The sequence below is a fragment of the Aquarana catesbeiana genome, linkage group LG06 (assembly GCF_042186555.1).
Source record: "Aquarana catesbeiana isolate 2022-GZ linkage group LG06, ASM4218655v1, whole genome shotgun sequence".
Lineage (NCBI taxonomy): Eukaryota > Metazoa > Chordata > Amphibia > Anura > Ranidae > Aquarana > Aquarana catesbeiana.
The window spans coordinates 343,096,680-343,119,826 of NC_133329.1; the positions used below are offsets into that span (position 1 = coordinate 343,096,680).

Below are 23,147 nucleotides of genomic sequence, written 5' to 3' on the forward strand. Positions count from 1 at the left end.
AAATTTACCCCACTAGAGCAGCGCCATATCTACACCTGCATTCTATATACACTCCAGTACACCCCACTTAGGTGGAATTGTATCTGTAGAGGCAGCAGCTCTATATCTCAGTAGTACCCATATCTACTGCGCGGATTTACCTTACACATTGTGGATGCACGTGCCCTCTGTTCCCGTGGGTCCCGCGGACTCTATGTCCGCTGGGGGCCCGCGATCGTGTCACAGAGCGGAAGAACGGGGAGATCCCTTTGTAAATAAGGCATTTCCCCATTCTGCCTTGTGATATGACAGGGATCTACTGCTCCCAGTGATCAGGAACAGTGATCTCTGTCATGTTCTAGCGAGCCCATCCCCCCTACAGTTAGAACACCTCCATAGGACTCACTTAACCCCTTGATCGCCCCCTAGTGTTTAACCCCTTCCCTGCCATTGTCATTTACACAGTAATCAGTGCATTTTTATAGCACTAATCACTGTATAAATGACAATGGTCCCAAAATGGTGTCAAAAGTGTCCGATGTGTCCGCCGCAGTCATGATAAAAAGCAGATCGCCGCCATTACTAATAAAAAAAAAAAAAAGAATGAATAATAAAAATGCTATAAATCTATCCCCTATTTTGTAGACGCTATAACTTTTGCGCAAACCAATCAATATACGCTTATTGCTTTTTTTTTTTTACAAAAAATATGTAGAAGAATACATATCAGCCTAAACTGAAAAAAAAATTAGTTTTTTTTATATATTTTTTAGAATATTTATTATAGCAAAAAGTTAAAAAAATATTGCTTTTTTTTTATTTTTTCAAAATTGTCGCTCTTTTTTTGTTTATAGCGCAAAAAATAAAAACCGCATAGATGATCAAATACCACCAAAAGAAAGCTCTATTTGTGGGGAAAAAAAGGACGTAAATTTTGTTTGGGTACAACGTCGCACAACCGCGCAATGCCATATCGCAAAAAGTGCTCTGGTCAGGAAGGGGGTAAATCCTTTCGGGGCTATGGTGGTTTAGATAGACCTTATGTCCCCATTTGGTTTTGTAACCACTACAATTTTACAATAATGAGCCCATAACTTCTGCTCCAAGAGCCAATGCCAGGCAAAAGACTGATGACTTTGTGGCAGACCCAGAAGGTTCCAAGAGGTGTAACTTAACCACTTCAGCCCCGGAAGGATTTACCCCCTTTCTGACCAAGCCCTTTTTTCGCGATGCGGCACTGCATCTCTTTAACTGACAATTGCGAAGTCTTTCTTTTGGTGGTATTTGAACACCTCAGCGGTTTTTATTTTTTGTGCTATAAACAAAAAAACGAACAATTTGGAAAAAAAGCAATATTTTTTACTTTTTGCTATAATAAATATCCCAAAAAAATATCTAAACAAACAATTTTTTTCCTCAGTTTAGGCCGAGTATTCTACATATTTATTTAGTATTCTACATAACTTTGGTAAAAAAAAAAAATCACAATAAGCATATATTGGTTTGCGCAAAAGTTAGATTTATGGCATTTTTAATATAATTTTTTTTTTTTAAATTAGTAATGGCGGCGATCTTTTTATCGTGACTGCGACATTGCGGCGGACAGATCGGACACTTTTGACACTATTTTGGGACCATTAGCATTTATACAGCGATCAGTGTTATAAAAATGCACTGATTACCGTGTAAATGTCACTGGCAGGGAAGGAGTTAAACACTAGGGTGCAATCAAGGGGTTAAGTGTGTTCCCTGGGCGTGTTCTAACTGTAGGGGGGATGGGCTCACTAGAACATGACAGATCATTGCTCCCGATCACTGGGAGCAGTAGATCCCAGTCATGTTGCTAGGCAGAACAGGGAAATGCCTTGTTTACATAGACATCTCCCCGTTCTGCCTCTCCATGTCACGAGCTCAGGCCACCGGCGGACATCGACTCCATGGGGACGCACCCGCTAACTGCAGATGATGCAGCTACGTACGGGTACGTTGTTTTGTGCACCCGTGCCACTTTGCCGACGTATATCGGTGTGAGCCGGTCGGCAAGTGGTTAAAGGAGTTGTAAAGGCAGGTTTTTTATCTTAATGCATTCTATGCATTAAGATAAAAAACCTTTTGTGTGTAGCAGCCTCCCCAGCACCCCCAATACTTACCTGAGCCTCATCTCTCTCCAGAGATGTCCACGAGTGTCCTAGCCATCCAGGTCTCTCCTCCTGATTGGCTGAGACACAGCAGCAGCACCATTGGCTCCCACAGCTGTCAAAGTCAGCCAATCAGAAGAGAGAGGGGACGGGGCTCTGTGTCTGAATGGACACACAGAGCTGTGACTCGGGTGCCCCCATAGCAAGCTGCTTGCTGTGGGGGCACTCAACCAGGAGGGAGGGGCCAGGAGCAGCAAAGAGGGACCTGAGAAGAGAAGGATCCGGGCTGCTCCTGTGCACAACCAACTGCACATAGGAGGTAAGTAGAACATGTTTGTTTGTATATCTATATGTGTGTGTGTATATAAAACGAACAAAAAAGGATGTTAAAGCGGAGTTCCACCCTAAAGTGGAACTTCCGCTCATCGGATTCCTCCCCCCTCCGGTGCCTCAATTGGCACCTTTCAGGGGGGAGGGGGGGTGCAGATACCTGTATAATACAGGTATCTGCACCCACTTCCGGGAATAGCTAGCCGCAGCTAGCCGCAAATGCCCGCCCACCCCCCCGTTGTGTTGTGGGAAACGCACAGTTCCCGCAACACAACGGGGACCAGTGTAGACGTGCAGCGCGACTCGCGCATGCGCAGTAGGGGACCGGGCAGTGAAGCCGCAACGCTTCACTTCCTGATTCCCTGACCGAGGATGGCGGTGGGGGCAGCCGAGAGACAAGTGTTCGATCGGCTTCCGACATCGCTGGACCCTTGGACAGGTAAGTGTCCATTTATTAAAAGTCAGCAGCTGCAGTATTTGTAGCTGCTGGCTTGTAATATTTTTTGTTTAAGGTGGAGCTCCGCTTTAAGGGTTAGGATAGCAGAACACATCCACAATATTAGGATAGGGTTCAAGGACCATAATGTGTCCCTGCATTTTAAACTGAAGCACAATCAGTATCCAAAAGGCCTAGAATTTTTGGGGGGTTGAACATCTAGAGCCACACTGGCGGGGATCCAATCTTGTCCGCGAGTTATCAAAACGAGAAACTCAATGGATATACTTAACAGATGTACTCTCCCCAAAAGGTTTGAACATTGAACTAGACATCAACTGTTTTATTAGTGACACCTAGACCGGATTAGCTCAAAATTAATTTTACAGATTGAGTTTTAATTTACAGAACAGTAGGTGAATATATTTGTGCTTGGCAAGTTTATCAGGTAGAACCACATAGCACATATGTTTAGTTAGTTGCTCTGGGCTGAGCTGCTGAAGCAAATTTCAAGGCCATTTATGCCTTTTTAATACAATCGTAATATGATCTTGAAACGTTCAATAATTTAGTTTGACTATTTTTTGCACTAAGGTTTTATAATATTTAGTGTATGTACATATACATTTTTTTTCATTATTTATGAATTTGCTGGTTTTATGAACTAAATGTATGCCGCTGTAAATATATTGGTAGTCTTTGACATATATGACCTACTATTTATTCGCTCTAATTTATCTAGTGAGCGTGGCGATTGGTGAGATATGGGTAGAGTGCGTATTTAAATTACAGCTCATGTACTTCCATGTGAGGATACATGTTTGCGATCACATAGAAGTATCCCAACTATTTAGAGATTCTCCGTATAAGTTTTTTTGATTCTAATGTTTTAAAGATTTTTATCAATTTATGAAGTCTATCATGTTCATGTATTTTAATGTATTATATCTGTGCTGGATTATAGCTGCCGATGGGTACATAATTTGCCGGCCCTGTGTTCGGGACGATTTCCGGGCTGCCTGTTTACATACTCTTGTGGGCAGGCAGAGCGGACGTCACATGATATCAGGGTGGTGACATGAGTTCCATACAAAAAAACGGCTTCTACACCACAAGATCACGCCCTCAGACGAAGTGACGAAACGTGTCAGAGACGTGATCTCCGCGGTTTACCGGAAGTGACGCATGTGTATCACGGACAGCTGGATTACTAGGAAGTAGGATCGGACTGCTGGTGCGCACAGACGTTCCCTGGCGACTACCGGCTGATCGGTGATGTTTGCACAGGCACTTTTTCATTGCTTGAGTAAATTTGATTTCTTGTAAGTGCATATTGTAAAGGGGCTGATGGGGGATTAATAAATTTATCAACAGTATTACACTATGTGGCCAATTTGTTTTTTCCACATGGATCCTTGTATGACATGACTTTAAATCTGGTTGGAGTTGAGCGGTGGAGATTAAGTGAGAAGATCCAAGGCGCATTATTTTTACATATGTGGTGAGTGCATCCACAAAGGGGAGATCATCTCACTTGGTGAACTGTTTCGTGGAAGGTGTTTCTTCACGATCAAAACAACTAACATATGTCACCCATCACTGAATCACATTGCTATATATGAACATTATATTGAAACTTGCCATCTTTAAATATTTGACAAGAGCGCTGCTGCAATATTATAAGGGACACTGTCACTTAGAGTGTTTTTTTTATATTGTTTTTACTAAATAAATATATATATATTTATAATTTTTTTTAAAAACAAGACTTTACAATCACTTTAACCACTTAAGGGCCATAAGAATTTGCCCCTTTAATGACCAGGCCATTTTTGCAATACGGCACTGCCTTACCTCACAATTGCGTGGTCGTGCGACGCTGTACCCAAACAAAATTTGTGTTGTTTTTTTTTTTTCCACAAATAGGGCTTTCTTTTGGCAGTATTTGATCAACTCTGCGGTTTTTATTTTTTGCGCTATAAACAAAAAAAGGCGACAATTTTGAAAAAAAAATATTTTTTACTTTTTGATATAATAAATATCCCCCCCCCCCCAAAAAATGTAGAAAACATTTCTTCCTCAGTTTAAGCAGACAGACAGTTGTATAAGGCGCCCCCCCCCCCCCCATAATCATGACTTGTCTGGTCATGCAGCTCCCCCATATTAACCACTTCAAGACCAGCCGCTGCAGTTGTACTGCACAGGTTGGCTCCCCTGCGCGAACCCCTGTCATTGTACGTCGGCCGCTTTAAGAAGAATAGAGGGCGTGCATGCCAGAGCCGATGCGTGCGGCCGCGATGTCTGACAGCCACCCACAATCGCTCCACAGAGAGACGGAACGGGGATCTGTCAATGTAAACAGACAGATCTCCGTTCTGTCGGGAGTAGAGAGAGATCTGCTGTTTCTAGTGATCAGGAACAGCTTTGTCTCTCTACTCCCTGTCACTACACTGCCCCCACAGTTAGAAACACCTCCCCAGGGAATACTTAAAGCGGTAGTAAACCCGCTGTCTTCTTTTTTTTTCCCTACACCTGTAAGGGAAAAGGCATAATGAGCTAGTATGCACCGCATACTAGCTCATTATGAGATACTTACCTTAGAACGAGGAGCTGACATCTCACATTTCCCCTCGGCGTGCCTTCCGGGTATCGCGGCTCCGGCGCTGTTAGTGGCCGGAGCTTGCGCGCAGGAGACTTTTTTTCCGGGCTTTCAGCCGAGAATCCCCTGTGCGCATGCGCCGCTGCAGTCAGCGGCTCATTGCGAGGGGAATATCTCCTAAACCGTACAGGTTTAGGAGATATTTTTTTTACCTACAGGTAAGCCTTATTATAGGCTTACCTGTAGGTAAAAGTTAAAAAAAAAAAAAAAAAAAAGGTGTACAACCGCTTTAACCCCTTGATCACCCCCTAGTGTTATCCCCCTTCCCTGCCAGTGAAATTTATACAGTAATCGGTGGCTAATTTTAGCCAAACCAATCAATATACGCTTATTGCGATTATTTTGTTTTTTTTTTACCATAAATACAGTATCTCACAAAAGTGAGTACACCCCTCACATTTTTGTAAATATTTTATTCTATCTTTTCATGTGACAACACTGAAGAAATGACACTTTGCTACAATGTAAAGTAGTGAGTGTACAGCTTGTATAACAGTGTAAATTTGTTGTCCCCTCAAAATAACTCAACACACAGCCATTAATACCTAAACTGCTGGCAACAAAAGTGAGTACACCCCTAAGTGAAAATGTCCAAATTGTGCCCAAAGTGTCAATATTTTGTATGGCCACCATTATTTTTCAGCATTGCCTTAACCCTCTTGGGCATGGAGTTCACCAGAGCTTCACAGGTTGCCACTGGAGTCCTCTTCCACTCCTCCATGATGACAGCACAGAGCTGGTGGATGTTAGAGACCTTGCGCTCCTCCACCTTCCGTTTGAGGATGCCCCACAGATGATCAATAGGGTTTAGGTCTGGAGACATGCTTGACCAGTCCATCACCTTTACCCTCAGCTTCTTTATCAAGGCAGTGGTCATCATGGGGCTGTGTTTGGGGTCGATACTGCCCTGCGGCCCAGTCTCTGAAGAGAGGGGATCATGCTCTGCTTCAGTATGTCACAGTACATGTTGGCATTTATGGTTCCCTCAATGAACTGTAGCTCCCCAGTGCCGGCAGCACTCATGCAGCCCCAGACCATGACACTCCTACCACCATGCTTGACTGTAGGCAAAACACACATGTCTTTGTACTCCTCACCTGGTTGCCGCCACACACGATTGACACCATTGGAATCAAATAAGTTTATCTTGGTCTCATCAGACCACAGGGCATGGTTCCAGTAATCCATGTCCTTAGTCTGCTTGTCTTCAGCAAACTGTTTGCGGGCTTTCTTGTGTATCATCTTTAGAAGAGGCTTCCTTCTGGGATGACAGCCATGCAGAGCAATTTGATGCAGTGTGCGGTGTATGGTCTGAGTACTGACAGGCTGACCCCCCCACCCTTCAACCTTTGCAGCAATGCTGGCAGCACTTATATGTCTATTTCCCAAAGACATCCTTTAGATATGAAGCTGAGCACGTGCACTCAACTCCTTTGGCCGACAATGGCGAGGCCTGTTCTGAATGGAACCTGTCCTGTTAAACCGCTGTATGGTCTTGACCACCGTGCTGTAACTTAGTTTCAGCGTCTTGGCAATCTTCTTATAGCCTAGGCCAGCATTATGTAGAGCAACAGTTCTTTTTTTCAGATCCTTAGAGAGTTCTTTGCCATGAGGTGCCATGTTGTACTTCCAGTGACCAGTATGAGAGAGTGAGAGCGATAACACCAAATTTAACACACCTGCTCCCCATTCACACCTGAGACCTTGCAACACTAAAGAGTTACGCGACATCGAGGGGGGGGGGGTGGCTAATTGGGCCCATTTTGGACATTTTCAATTAGGGGTGTACTCACTTTTGTTGCCAGCAGTTTAGACATTAATGGATGTGTGTTGAGTTATTTTGAGGGGACAGCAAATTTACACTGTTATACAAGCTGTACACTCACTACTTTACATTGTAGCAAAGTGTCATTCTTCAGTGTTGTCACATGAAAAGATAGAATAAAATATTTACAAAAATGTGAGGGGTGTACTCACTTTTGTGAGATACTGTATGTAGAAGAATACATATTGGCCTAAACTGTTGAAGGAATTTAGTTTTAAATTTTTTTGGATATTTATTGTAGCAAAAAGTAAAAAATGTTGTTTTTGTTTATAACGCAAAAAATAAAAACCGCAGAGGTGATCAAATACCACCAAAAGAAAGCTCTATTTGTGGGGAAAAAAAGGACATACATTTTGTTTGGGTACAGCGTCGCATGACCATGCAATTGTCAGTTAAAGCGAACAGTGCCGCTTCTCAAAAAATTTCCTGGTCAGGAAGGGGGCAAATCCTTCCGGTCCTTAGGTAGCTGAGTACTCACACTTCATTAGTAGCCATGGAATGCTGTGGCCTTCCTAAACCTTCAGCCCACATGGTATTTCCTCAAAATGGCTGCCCTTCAACTTCCTGGCTATAAAAGAATAGGCAATACTGAGCGAACCTGCGTCCTCTAGTGGCTGGAGGAGAACCAGCAGCCTAATACTCCCGAGAAGAGCATGACCTGGCCCAAACAGCACACTGCCCCTAGTGGCCACTGGGAGAAAGACCAAGAGAAACTTCAAAATGCAGACTTACCATTTCTACTGGAGGACTCTGAGCATAACAGGCATCTGACCTTCACCCATCACGGTGGGCTCTGTCATAAAAGGCCTTCAGGGACTTGGTCCCCCTTAACCTGGGGTCCACTCCCCTGAACATGTATAGCACCCTGCAGGAAGGTACCTTGGTCAGAACAAACACTGCACAGGGTTCCATTACGCAGGGTTCAGCGCGGTAAGGCTGCATTACAGGTAAACCTCAAGGAATCTTCTCTCCTATCCAGGAAGGCTCGGGTACCATCCATTTCGGCTGATAGCTTTTTTTTTTTTCCAATAGATCCAATTGAAGTCCATGATTCTCAGTAGAACCATTCCAGAACGCCAAATATGCTCCAAGAGCACATGTAGCACATCCGTGACCACCACCTTACAGACACTGGCAAAAAAACTGAAGTACTTCCTATATAGGAGGGGTTATATAGGGGAGGACTTCCTGTTTGATTGATCTGCTGGTTTCTATTCACCTATAGGTGGCATATAACCCAAATAGTTATGAATATAACCGGCTCTGTGTCCTGTGATGTACAATAAAGAAAACCTTCATGCTGTGGCATCAGTGTTGAGATGCAGCTGTCTCACACCAGCTCTAAGACCGAGAACTGGCTCCAGCTCTATGCTGCTGAAAGGTGGAGCCAGCTATCATTCAGGCAGCTGAGTGGATCCCCTACAACATTGTCAGGATCCTTTTAGAGCCTAGCACAGCAGGCTATCCCACTTACTCTGGGTCACAGAATAGTGTACTCCAGGGACCCACAAGAGGAGTATGGCCAAAGAATTTATATAAATAGATATTGTACAATCAGATTGCAACAGGTTGGTAAGTTTTATAATAGGCAACATCCTCCATATTCCAGCTTAGGCTACAATTTATTGTCGGACTTCAAAAAAACTTTATTATTGTAACTAAAAATTTCTGTACAACCTTTATTTTAAAACAAGCAGTAGCAAACAAAAAAAATAATGTGTTGTAAAATAAGTAACTGTGTTAAATGTTTACAACTTAGTCAGTTTAAAAAGGTTAAGATGAGAATCCAGACACGTGGCACCAGAGGCGTAACGGATTTCTTTTAACATTCCGCTCCATTCCTTCTTGTCATCTTCAAACCTGACAAGAGAAGGCAGACATTTAATCAAGGGCAGACAGGCTGAAAATCAGTTGTTGTATATAGCAACCTAATATATTTTAGCTTTCTTGTTTTGGACTTGCTCTGACAGGTAGTGTAACGAGCCCCTTACTCGCTCAGTTTCACTCTCCCGACACTCCTCTGCAGCTATTGGATCAGATTGCAACGTCTGATGGTTTGGTCATCCAATGCTCAGGGATTAGAACTTCAGCTATGTGCCGTTCTAACCCAGTTGTGATAGCTCAGAACAAACACCAGGCAGGCTGTATGTAAGTTCAACCAGGAATCTATCTTTATTGACAAAATACAGGCTTTTATACACTCAAAGTGGAGGTGTAGACCTCCTGCTCATATTACTCTAACAATACAGCTGTAACCTAATTAACCTAATTAACATGAGCTAATTAACTAATCCTTTTAGACAGCCTAGATGACTCAGACATGACCGTTAGGCCAGACTGGCCGTCTTGTAGTTCAGAAAATCCAATCAACATTATCACAATCAACATAGTCTCTTCTTCACACAATAGCAGAGTTAATTAACACAAATAACAATGGGGATCTAATGACTCTTAGATCCCATAGTAGACTTATTTACAATACACATTTTAGCAGACAATAGACAGACAGGTGTTGGAATTTACATCAGCATCTCCTAACAGTATCTGTCCCAGCATTATGAATCAGCCACTATTCCAATATGGCAAATCCAGGGTCCCCAGAGTCTGTGTGTCCTGGGGGACCAGGACCCGAATCCACAGTAATACCACCTCAAGAGTCCCCAGGCATACAGCTCACAAAGAGCACCGTTTCCCCAAATGCAAGGGCCCCCAATCGATCGGCAAGAGGCTAGCATACAGTCCCCTCCATAGGTCTCTCTCCCGGCTAGGTCTGTCACAGGTAGCTATTGGTTTTTGTATAAAATATCCCAGGTAATGTAGTTAGTTTTTTTATTTTATTTAAAAAGGGATATTAGACTACTGGGAAGCAGCTACAGTGGATATAAAAAGTCTACACATCCCTGTTAAAATGTCAGGTTTTTGTGATGTAAAAAAATTAGACAAAGATAAATCATTTCAGAACTTTTTCCACATTTAATGCAACCTACAAATTCAATTGAAAAACAAAACAAATCTTTTAGGGGTGGGGGGGGGGGGGGATAAAAAAAAAACTAAAAATGTGGTTGCATAAGTGTGCACACTCTCTTCTAACTGGGGATGTAGCTGTGTTCAGAATTGACCACTTCAATACAGGGCACTTTCCCCCCTTCCTGCCCAGACCAATTTTTAGCTTTCAGTGCTGTCACACTTTCAATGACAATTGCGTGGTCATGCACCACTGTACCCAAACAAAATTGTTATCATTTTGTTCCCACAAATGGAGCTTTCTTTTGGTGGTATTTGATCACCACTGGAGTTTTTATTTTTTGCGAAACAAAAAAAATACAGAAAACTTTGAAAAAAAAAAAAGTTTTTCTTTGTTTCTGTTATAAAATTTTGGAAATAAGTATGTTTTCTCCTTCACTGATGGGCACTGATAAGGCAGCCTTGATGATGAGGCACTAATATGCAGCACTGATAGATGGCTCTGATGGGCAACACTGATAAGGAGACACTGGCAGGCATTACTGATGGCACTGATTGCCACCTCTAATGGGCACTGATTGGCAACCCTGATGGTCATGGGTGGGCATTCCTGGTGAGCACCCTCGGGGGGGCTGCGCTGATATTCAGCGCAGACCCCCCTTTTCAGGAGTGCAGACGATCGGCTCTCCTCTACTCGCGTCTGTCAGCGCGAGTAGAGTAAAAGCCGATACACAGCTCTTCCTGTTTACGCTGTGATCAGCTGTGATTGGACACAGCTGATCACATGGTAAAGAGCCTACGTCAGAGGCGCTTTACTGAGATCGGTGATGCGGTGTGTCAGACTGACACACCACACCAACGATCGCTGTGCTGCCCACCCCCGCAGTGGCGCTATCGTGGCTTATCCTGCTGGTCGTCATATAACTTAACCACTTTGCACATGTCATTCTGTTATATGGCGGACGGGAAGTGGTTAAGCAATCACATTTAAAATTATGTTAAGTAGGAGTCAGTACACACCTGCCATTATTTAACGTGCCTCTGATTAACCCCAAATAAAGTTCAGCTGTTCTAGTAGGTCTTTCTTGACATTTTCTTAGTGGCATCCTACAGCAAAAGCCATGGTCCACAGAGAGCTTCCACAGCATCAGAGGGATCTCATTGTTAAAAGGTATCAGTCAGGAGAAGGGTAGAAAAGAATTTCCAAGGCATTAGATATACCATGGAACACAGTGAAGACAGTCATCATCAAGTGGAGAAAATATGGAACAACAGTGACATTACCAAGAACTGGACGTTCCTCCAAAATTGATGAAAAGACAAGAAGAAAACTGGTCAGGGAGGCTGCCAAGAGGCCTATAGCAACATTAACCACTTGCCGACTGCTGCACGCCGATATACATCGGCACAATGGCAGCGGTGGGCAAATGGGTGTACCTGTACGTCCCCTTTCAGAGCCAGGGATAGCAGGCGCGCGCGCCCGCCGCATACAGCGTGACTGTGCCCGCGGGACCGGCTGACTCGATGTCCGCCGGTCTCCCGGTGATCGTGTTACGGAGCCTAATAACGGGGAAGTGCCTATGTAAACAATGCATTTCCCCGTTGTTTGGGTGCAACGTCGCATGACCGCGCAATTGTCAGTTAAAGCGACGCAGTGCCGAATCGCAAAATGTGCTCTGGTTAGGAAGGGGTAAAATCTTCCGGGATGAAGCGGTTTAGGGAGCTGCAGGAATATCTGGCAAGTACTGGCTGTGTGGTACATGTGACAACAATCACACGTATTCTTCATATGTCTGGGTTATGGGGTAGAGTGGCAAGACAGAAGCCTTTTCTTACGAAGAAAAACATCCAAGCTCGGCTACATTTTGCTAAACCACATCTGAAGTCTCCCAAAAGCATGTGGGAAAATGTGTTATGGTCTGATGAAACCAAGGTTGAACTTTTTGGCCATAATTCCAAAAGATATGTATGGTGCAAAAACAACACTGCATATCACCAAAAGAACACCATACCCACAGTGAAGCATGGTGGTGGCAACATCATGCTTTGGGGCTGTTTTTCTTCAGCTAGAACAGGGGGCCTTAGTCAAGGAAGAGGGAATTTATGAACAGTTCCAAATACCAGTCAATATTGACACAAGACCTTCAGGCTTCTGCTAGAAAGCTGAACATGAAGAGGAACTTCATCTTTTTAGCATGACAACGACCCAAAGCATACATCCAAATCAACAAAGGAATGGTTCACCAGAAGGAGGTTAACGTTTTGGAATGGCCCAGCCAGAGCCCAGACCTGAATCTGATTGAAAATCTGTGGGGTGATCTAAAAAGGGCTGTGCACAGGAGATGCCCTCGCAATCTGACAGATTTGGAGTGTTTTTGCAAAGAAGAGTGGGCAAATATTGCCAAGTCAAGATGTGCCATGCCGATAGACTCCTATCCAAAGTGCTGTATAAAAATCAAAAAGTGCTTCAACAAAAGTATTAGTTTAAGGGTGAGCAGACTTATGCAACCATATTATTTTAGTTTTTTTTATTTTTACTTCCCTCCACCTAAAAGATTTCAGTTTGTTCAACTGAGTTGTACAGTTTATAGGTCACATTAAATGTGGAAAAAGTTCTGAAATTATTTATCTTTGTCTCATTTTATTTACATCGCAGAAACCTGACATTTTAACATGGATGTGTAGACTTTTTTTTATATCCACTGTACATTATAATAAAATGTAGAGATGTAATTGCTTCCTAGTGAATTTATAACTGCTTCCTTGATTTTCCTTTAGCTTACAAATGAAACACCTTACTACTAATAACTAACCACTTAACCACAAGGCCATAGCCGATTGATGGCTACAGCGTGGCTCGATAACTCTGGGAGGGCGTACATTGACGTTCCTCCAGAATCGCGCTCCCGCGCACACAGGAATATCCATGACCACCGGGTCCACATCACGGATCACAGTAAATGGCCGCTGACAGCTCAGCCATCCCCATCCATGGCTCATCTATCCCCATTCATACTCATCCATGCCACATCAGTTCTCATCCATGCCACTACAGTGCCTCACAAAAGTGTAATTGGTAGTCAAATTAGATTTGAGAAATGTATGCCCCTAGAACACCTGATGGTGCTCCCTGCATGTGGGGCCTCTGTATGTGGCCAGCCTGTAGGAAAGTCTCCTACATGTGTTATCACCATACTCAAGAGGAGTAGGAGAATCTATTTTGGGGTGTCATTTTTGGTATGTACATGCTATGTGTTAGAACTATTGTATAAATGGACAACTTTGTCTAGAAAAGAATGCGTTTTCATTTTCTTTCCACATTTTCCAAAAACTTGTAGAAAAATAAGACATGTTCAAAAGACTCATCATGCCTCAAAGATTATACGTTGGGGTGTTTTATTTCCAAAATTGGGTCATTTTGGGGGTGTTTCCATTGTCCTGGTGCTCCAGGGCCTTCAAAAGCGCAAGAGGTAGTCAGGAAATTAGATGTGTAACGACACTACCTGCCTGGAGTTTGCTGTTCTGGCTGTGCCTGCGTGGGTTTCTTCCAGTTTCCTCTTACACTCCAAAGACATGCTGGTAGGTTAATTGGCTTACGTCTAAATTGGCCCTAGTGTATGAATGTGAGTAAGGGACCTTAGAGTGTAAGCTCCTTGAGGGTAGGGACTGATGTGAATGTACAATGTATATGTAAAGCGCTGCGTAAATTGACAGCGCTATATAGGTACCTTAAATAATGTGTAATTTATGCTCCTAGAACACCTGAAGGTGCTCCCTGCATGTTGGACCTCTCCATGTGGCCAGGCTGTGTAAAAGTCCCACACATGTGATATCACCATACCCAGTAGCAGAATGTGTTTGGGTTGTAACTTGTGGTATGCATATGCTGTGTGTGAGAAATAACCTACTAATATGACAATTTTGTGGAAAAAAGAAAAAAAAAATCTTTATTTTGCAAAGAATTGTGGGAAAAAATTACAACTTCAAAAAACTCACCATGCCTCTTACTAAATACATTGGAATGTCTACTTTCCAAAAAGGTGTCATTTGGGGGTATTTGTACTTTTCTGGTTTGTTAGGGTCTCAAGAAATGAGCCATCAGTACTTCAGGTGTGATCAATTTCAGATTGGCACCATAGCTTGTGACTCTATAACTTTCACAAAGACCAAATAATATACACCAATTGGGTTATTTTTACCAAAGATATGTAGCAGTATAAATTTGGCCAAATGTATGAAGAAAAATGTCTTAATTTGCTAAATTTTATAACAGAAACTAAGAAAAGTGCATTTTTTACAGAATTTTCAGTCTTTTTTTCTTTTATAGTGCAAAAAATAAAAAACCCAGCGGTGATTAAATACCACTAAAAGAAAGCACTATTTGTGTGAAAAAAGGACAAAAATTTCATATGGGTACAGTGTTGCATGACTGAGTAATTGTCATTTAAAATGTGAAAGCACCGAAAGCTGAAAATTGGTCTGGGGGTTTAAGTGCCCAGTGGTTAACATTTATAAGGTTATTTACATTAGGCAGACCACACCCCCTCTGCATCTAACCACAACCACCTAAACCACATGTGTTGTTGCAGTGGTTTACAATGTTAAATGCAGCAATGAAATACTTTTTTTTTTCTTCAATTAAACCGTATAGCAGTATACACTGCCTACCCTGTTTAGTTTTTGCATGGTCACCACTTTACTGTGCACTGCTAAAGTTTCTATAGACATCTGACTTCATATTGCTTTGCACTATCTACCAGTTACAGAGGATTTGGTATTCTCGGTGGGTACCTGAAGCATGATACCCGGACTCCACTGTGTGGAGACTGCCTTTATTGTTTGCTTTGGTCACTGGATCCTGCATTGGGCACTCATCCTGGCACGAAGTTCAAAGTGTGAAGTTAGCTCCAAGTTGCTAAACAGGTCCAGGGTTGTGGTCCATTTGGTTACCAGACCTTGAGGACTCCCTCGGGGGTACAGTATGTCCATCATGATGGGCAAAGCATAGACCTTTAATAGGCCTGGCTTTGTGAATAAGGTAAACAGGATTCCTGCACTATCTGCAGGGCATAGCACACTGTGTGGTTTAGTGGGCAGAAGATTTGAGAGTTTGTGGCAATTAATGCAGTTTTGTCTCTAATGCCACTGTACACACGATCGGACATTGAGACAACAAAATTCATCTGATTTTTTCTGACGGATTTTGGGCCAAACTTGTCTTGCATACACATGGCCGCACACAGTTGTCGGAAAATCCGATCGTTCTGAACGCGGTGGCGTAAAACATGTACGTCGGGACTATAAACGGGGCAGTAGCCAATAGCTTTCGTCTCTTAATTTATTCTGAGCATGCGTGGCACTTTGTGCATCGGATTTGTGTATACACGATCGGAATTTAAACGATCGGATTTTGTTGTTGGAAAATTTTATATCCTGCTCTCAAACTTTGTGTGTCGGAAATTCCGACGGAAAAAGTCAGATGGAGCCCCACACACGATCGGAATTTCCGTCAATACAATCCGCTTGCACTTTTGCCATCGGAAAATCCGACCGTGTGTACAGGGCATAATGCTTCTCACCAAGAGACCTTTTATGTTTTTGTTTTTTTCCCCCTTCTGTTGGGACCTAGTCTCAGAAAGCTAGGGTAACTGCCTCCTAGACAATGTGTTCCTGCCCACCCGTTCTGCTGAGAATGCATGCAGTACATTGCTATGTTTCCACTACCATCTTGTACAGAGGCACAGCCACAAGAATGCAGTCAGCGTCTGGGTTATAGCGGCTCCTTTTCCAGACACACAAATCCCCATCCATTCCACACTCTTGAACCCTGAGTACCACACTGGAGATCACCTCACTAGCAATGTTGGATCAAAGGCACAAAGGAGCTGGGACTAAAGACTAGAACAACATGTGTTCTGCTGACGGCCTACAGGAAACACAGAGCACTGCTCAGGTTGACAGCTGTTCCCTTGTCCCAAAGCCATGTCCTCTATTGACAGTGCTCCCCTCATCTGATTCTAGCTCCCTTTCAGGCACGCATCATGTGGCCTGTCTGACAAAGGCACATTTCTCTACCATTATGTTGTCTGAATTCTTCAGAAAACGATTGGCACTTCTAGAACCTTTGCTTTCCAGAGGCCTGAACTGCTACATGTCCTCTTTTCCCTCTGACACTGTTCAGGAACCAGAAGCAGAAATTCCTTTACTTGACAATATTATAAGGAAAAGTATTGAGACACCGATTTTGTAGCAGAGGCAGCAGATGATTTTCCTAACCCTGCATTTTAAGGCACAAGCTAAGAGACTGGCTAAGTCTAAAAGACTTTTCCCATACGTGCCCAGAGTAATTGTGCAATTAATGAGGACTGACTCAACCTTGAAAGAGTTTTCACTTCTCCTTAGCTTTTTGCTGAGATCTATGCTATATAAAGTGATTTTAAAAAGAAATTGACTATTCCAGTAATGAATCCTGCAACTTTAGTTCCCAATAAAGATCTTCTGTTGATAGGCATTTTGAATCCATTTTAAAAGACTTATTTGCTCTTACAGGTCCAGCTCTGTAGTCGGCAATTGCTGCCATGTCTATTTGCCATGCTTTCACTAATTGGTTGAGACAAATGAACAGAGAGCGGGAACCTGTCTTTGAAGACCCTGTTTACTTAGAACAATTACAGCTGATGCCTTCAGCCCTATTGGTTTGTGTTGTTGCTCTTCAGAATGTAATTTGCCACGTCTCAAGAATCTCTCTTATATTTCTGCACATGTACATGATTTTGTGGCTAAAAGCTTGGTCTGCTAAATATGCTTATAAGAAATTTTTCTGTGCATGCTGTTTGATGGTAAATTGGGGAAACCCTTGACAAGTTCATTAAGGAAGTAACTGGGGGAAATGTACTCCTACCCCCAGGGCCGTCTTTAATATGGTTTGGGCCCTGGGCAAACATTTTTCTTGGGCCCCCCCCCCCCAATGCAATTTTGCTCTTCACCCCAACATCTAAAAAACAGACACACACATATAGTTATCTAAATAAAACTTTGCAGACCCCCTTCACAGCAGTCCTACAGTGTTCTCAGTTCCCATTCATGTAACAGCACTCCATTACACTGCAGACATTTTCACATTATAGTGCCCCTTTACACATCACAGCACCCCCATTACATTAGAGTCCCCTTCATGTCATAGTGCCCATTTACACATCACAGCACCCCAATTTCATTGCAGCCATTGTCACATCACACATTCATATGTAGGTGTTTTGGCGGCCCACATTTGAGGAAGGCACAGCAGCCCATTCATTTGAATGGGCTTCCATGTCTTTGTTTCCTGCAGAAAAAAAGGTGCATGCAGCATTTTAAAAATGCATTGGCCTTGAAATCCATTCTGCTTCTGCACCATGCGACTTACCTGTAGTTCCTGCACACAAACGCACAGTGTTTTTAAAAGTGTGGCCTAAACATCTAAAAATGCAGCAAGTTTGCCGATGCAGGAACTGCAGGTAAGTCACATGGTGCAAAAGCAGAATGGACAGACAGTGCTGTATTTCACTGCTTGATGGGCAGAGGTGTGCGCAGCGTATTACATGATGCATGCACATTTTTCTTGCAGAAAACGCAGGTATGGCAGCCCATTCAAATGAATAGGCTGCTGTGCCTGCGCAAATGTGGGCCGACAAAACACATACATGTGAACCAGCCAGGCCCAAAATAAGCCCATCAAGCAGTTAAATACACTAATGCTATCTATGTGCTGAAATGCTGTGTGCTCTGTAATAAAAAATACAGCCACAGACTCACTCAGCCTCAATGGCGGCTGGTGCTCAAAATTATTTTTGAAAAAAAATCATCATTTGCAGCCGCTGTGCCATCAGGTGCTGTCACTGTGCCCATCAATCGCTGTCACTGTGCCCATCAATCGCTGCCACTGTGCCCATCAAACGCTGCCACTGTGCCTTCAAACGCTGCCACTGTGCCTTCAAACGCTGCCACTGTGCCTTCAAACACTGCCACTGTGCCTTCAAACGCTGCCACTGTGCCCTCAAACGCTGCCACTGTGCCCATCAAACGCTGCCACTGTGCCCATCAAACGCTGCCACTGTGCCTTCAAACGCTGCCACTGTGCCTTCAAACGCTGCCACTGTGCCTTCAAATGCTGCCACTGTGCCCTCAAACGCTGCCACTGTGCCCTCAAACGCAGCCACTGTGCCCATCAAACACTGTCGGTGTGCCATCAAACGCTGCCAGTGTGCCCATCAAACGCTGCCAGTGTGCCCATCAAATGCTGCCAGTGTGCCCTTGATTGCCCCCAGTGTGACCCCCCCCCCCGCCCGCTCGCCGTCTGCCCGGCACTTACCCCGTCTTGGTGAGGCAGCGGCTGACAGCGATGAGCTGGGTCCTTCATGCGTCTCCTGCCGTCCTCATCTCCCGTCCTCTCCTGCTGATAGGCGTCCAATAGCGGTGCCTGTCGTTTCAGCCAATCAGGTGACAGGTAACAGACCTGATTGGCGGAGAGGCGGTTTAGTGTTAGGAAAGTGAATATTCATTCGCTTTTCCAACACAGCTGAGTGACCTGCGAGCGCCCAGCATGGTGCTCGCAGGTAACTTTTTTTTTTTTACACCTATTAGAGCCTATGGCTCTAATCAGGTGCTTAAAAACACCCCCCGCCGCTGTAATTCAGGCGCCCAAAAAGGGTCTGGGCGCCTGAATAGGGGGTGGCAGTGGCAGCCATAGATAGATTCATGCAATGCATGAATCTATCTATTGGTGCTAGAGGGGGTGGCAGGTTTTTAAAATTCCTACTGTTCTACACATGGGGTGTGGGAGCCAGGGGAGGAGAAAGAAGACCTACCTTGTCCTCCTGGCCAGCTTAGCTCCGAACCCGATCAATTCCTCCACACTGCTAGTCTGCTGCTATTGCTAGTTTCACTCCAGGCACCAGCACTCTCTCTGACAGAACTCCACAGTCTCCACTCCACGCTGCCGTCTGACTCCTCCTACCGAGACCTCGGCAGCCGTTCCTCCGAGTCTGATCACATACACGCTTACAGGCAGCATAGCAAGGGGCGGGGCCAGAGCGTCAGGGGAGCTCAAGGCCCCGCCCACCCACAGCTCTCTCCTTCATCGACACTAATGCAGCTCTGGCATTGCTGCACAGTACTGTGTGCGTGCCTGCTGATGCCGGCTGATAACTGTCTGTGACAGACAGACACAGGGCCGTCTTTACCGCAGACAGTGGGCATTTTCAGCGCCGATTTGCGGGCACGGCATGGGCTTAAGGGGCAGCTCTGCTTTGGGCCCCAAACAGTGAAAGGGCCCTGGGCAGCTGCCCCGTTTGCCCCGCGGTAAAGACGGCCCTGCCTACCCCACACGGAAAAGCCAAAATCCCCTACACCTACAGCCTCTACCTCTACTCAAAAAAGGGATCTTTACATTCTCCCCAGGCATTAACCTTAACACTAAGGTTTAGCACTTCTTTTCATCTCAAGGCCCACAAGCTTTCCCAGAATCCTGCTTTATAATGAACAGGCACTCCCACTGCTTGGAGTGGAGGAATGTCTGTTGACAACTGTACCACTCCAGGACCTCTAGGTCCAATCTGTCATTTCAAAGCGGTACAGAATAGAACTTTTATCTCTGCCTCTTCCTCGCTTTTTACCTTCCAATCTGCCAACTTCAGACCAAAGGAAGGCATATTTAATGACTGCCTTGCACCAACTTCAAGCACAAGAGGGGTTGTACCTTCAGGAGAACTATTTCAAGGTCTCAAATCCCCCTGAATGAAATCAAAGAGATCTGTCATTGCTTCTCTCACAGACAAGGAGAATTTCTTACATCAATATACATACAAGATGCCTATCTCCATAAATTAATTTTCCTTTCAAACTGAATTTTGCTATGGGAGACCAAGAATTGAAAGATTCCTCAGCCACAACCTTGGCTATCAACTTCAAGAGGATGATTCAGTTCCTTCTAACCTTTGGCTGGATGATCAACTTTACGTCCAAAGTTTGCTCTCCAACCTTCACACTGTCTACAGTACCAGAGTGTAATCTTAAGACAAAGCCTAAGCCAGAATCTTCCTCCCTCAGGAGAAGATAGACTTCCTATGATTAAACTCTGGGACAATCGGGTCACAACGCCTCCCCTCAATTCATTTCTGAAGTGTAAAACTCTTATGGGCAGAAACCTACATTCCAGCTATCTTAGCCAACCACATTTCTGGATTGTACAATTCGTTAGGCAGACTTCCTAAGCCATCGCTGCCTGGACTCAGGAAACTGGTCTCTGTACCCTGAGTTGGAGAAAACCAGATATGGAAATTCTGGCCTCCAGATTCACCAACAAGCTGAACAAGTTTGTGGCCCTAGATCTGGGATACTCTAGCCTTTGCAGTAGATGCTCTGGTCATTCCTTAAACTCCCTTCCTTGTAGGTAATGCCTTCCCTCCAATAAAAATCCTTCCTCGACTGCTGCACAAGATAGGAGGAAAGGGTTCTATTGATTCTCATGGCACCAAATTGGCCCAGGAGAACATGGTACACAGACATAATTAGACTTCTGACTTCCGAGCCTTGGTCTTTTTCAAACAGACCAGACATATACAGGCCCAAGGTCAACTGTTCCATCCTGCTTCTCATTAACTGGCTTTAACGGCATGGCTGTTCAAACAGAATTCCTAAATGATAGGAGCATATCGGACTTGGTTATTCCCACCTTACTCAGAGCAAGGAAATTGCAAGATTTACCATCCCACATGGAAGGCCTTTTTTGTATGGCGTGAGGACAGAAGGCTAAACCTTATGGAATACTTTATCACTTTGTATTATGAATACCCTCGAGGGACAGGGTTCTGCCTTATACATCCTCTTCCAGAAATCTCTTGCCTCACTTTCCCATTCCTTTATCAAGACTTTTCTACAAGGGGTTGTTCATATAATTCCTCCACTTTGACAACCTGTGTTACCTTGGGATCTAAACCTTGTGCTTTCTGCTCTTCAGAGACCCCGCTTTGAACCGATTAGAGACATTCCTTTTTAAAACTTAACCTGTAAGGTTGCCTTCTTGGTTCCCATAACATCTGCTAGATGTGTTTCTGTGTTAGCAGCTCTCTCTTGTAAAGAGCTGGTAATCTCTTCTTTCTACTGCATTGATAACATTGTCCTTCCTTCCCTCTGTCCTGCCCACAAACATGACAAGAAAATTGATTTACATTGTTTGGATAAAGTTAGGACTGTCGGAGTCTATGGCTTATTTTCATAAGACTGAGTTACTCTTTGTTCTATCTGGAGGTTTTCCACCATTACCACATGGATCAGAAAATCAGACAAGTGCCTATGCCCTGAAGAAAAAGGTTCCTCCCTTTCCCTTCAGTGCCCATTCCACCAAAGCTGTTATTGTGTCTCCCTGGCTTTTCAGCATCAAGCAACTGTATCCCAGATTTTCAAGGCTGCCACTTAGTCCTCTGTAAGCACAATTTCCAAGTTCTACCAGGTGGAATTTCAGGCCCAAGCTGATGCGCGTTTCAACCCTAAGGTGCTTCAAGCTGTTATCGGAATATTTTGTTCATGTTTTTTAAACTCTTGTTTTTCTTGGGGCCCCACTGGCAGTTCTATGTTGTTGCCCTTTCCTCACTTTTACTGCTTGGATATGAATACAAGTCCTGTACTATATGATTAGGATAATCTGAATTTTGATTGATCTGTACATTCCTTATGTTTGAATACAGTATAGGACTGTGTCTTGATCACTCCATATTGCTTGCTAGAAAACTGGTGCCTCGTGGAGTGGGTGGGGTCATATGGGTATGCTCTAGCAGTGTCAAATCACATGAAGAATGCAGCATAGAGCCCATGGTCTATGAATACAAGTTCAGTGTCCTGTACTGTACTCCAAGATAAGGATTTAATATGCAAGTCTAAATTCCTTTTAACAAAAAATGTATGCAATCTCATAGTCTTTACAGTGCTCTACAAATGTAATTTGTTCCAGTGTTTATCAAACAAAATAACAGTATGGACTATAAGATTCTAATTACAATGTTAGCTTTAAGCCTATTTTAGGTGCCACTGAACTAGGAGGAAAATTATGCACACAGCAATGACATCTCTGTTACTTACTTCCAGACATCAGTGACCTCTGCAGGTGCAAACTCTTGAGATTCCAACTGAACCATTGCAAATCCACCAATGGCATACAGTGATCCTGCTAAACTGACCATATTGATGGAGCTTCTTTCCTGGGGAAATTCTGTGATTGTTTCCCATCTAAAAAGAATAAGTTATATTGATGATCCGTGCATGTACAAACCATTTGTTTTACAGAAGGTACGCCCTGACATTCCAGTTTTATTTATGAATTGGTTCTTATACCTTTAACAATTGAAAAAAAAAAAAAATAAATTATGGTCAACATGTAATAGAGGGCAACACCAGGCAACGGAAAAATTATTCCATGACATGGCAATGCTATTCTGGAAACAGATGACTTTGGTAAAGGAACCATCCTTCAAAGGACACTGGTTACCTGGCTGTCTTTGGTTTCAATACTTTCTTAGTTATAGTCTGAGAAAAACTTTGCAGATTTATATATCAGAGTGAAGTCCTAGTTCCTGACCTGTGCACTTATCCCAGGTCAGTGCTTCCTAGAAGACATAAAGCCTGTGGGTCAGGAGGAAATCCAGCAATGACCGCTTCCTTAAAGCGGAGTTCCGCCGAAAAAAAAGAATTAAAAGTCAGCAGCTACAAATACTGCAGCTGCTGACTTTTAATATTAGGACACTTACCTGTCCAGGGTGCCCGCGATGTCCTCACCCGAAGCCG

General features: G+C 43.8%; 1 protein-coding gene across 1 annotated transcript in view; it reads right to left on the reverse strand.

Moving 5' to 3' along the window:
- Positions 1 to 9,032: 9,032 nt before the first annotated feature.
- Positions 9,033 to 23,147, reverse strand: part of KLHL41 (kelch like family member 41) — a 35,278-nt gene continuing 21,163 nt past the window's right edge. The window contains exons 5-6 of the mRNA XM_073634971.1: positions 22,446 to 22,592; positions 9,033 to 9,227 (exon numbers count right to left, since the gene is read on the reverse strand). Coding sequence (XP_073491072.1) covers positions 9,116 to 9,227; positions 22,446 to 22,592 — 259 coding nt within the window. The 3' untranslated portion in view covers positions 9,033 to 9,115. The remainder of the gene's footprint in view (positions 9,228 to 22,445; positions 22,593 to 23,147) is intronic.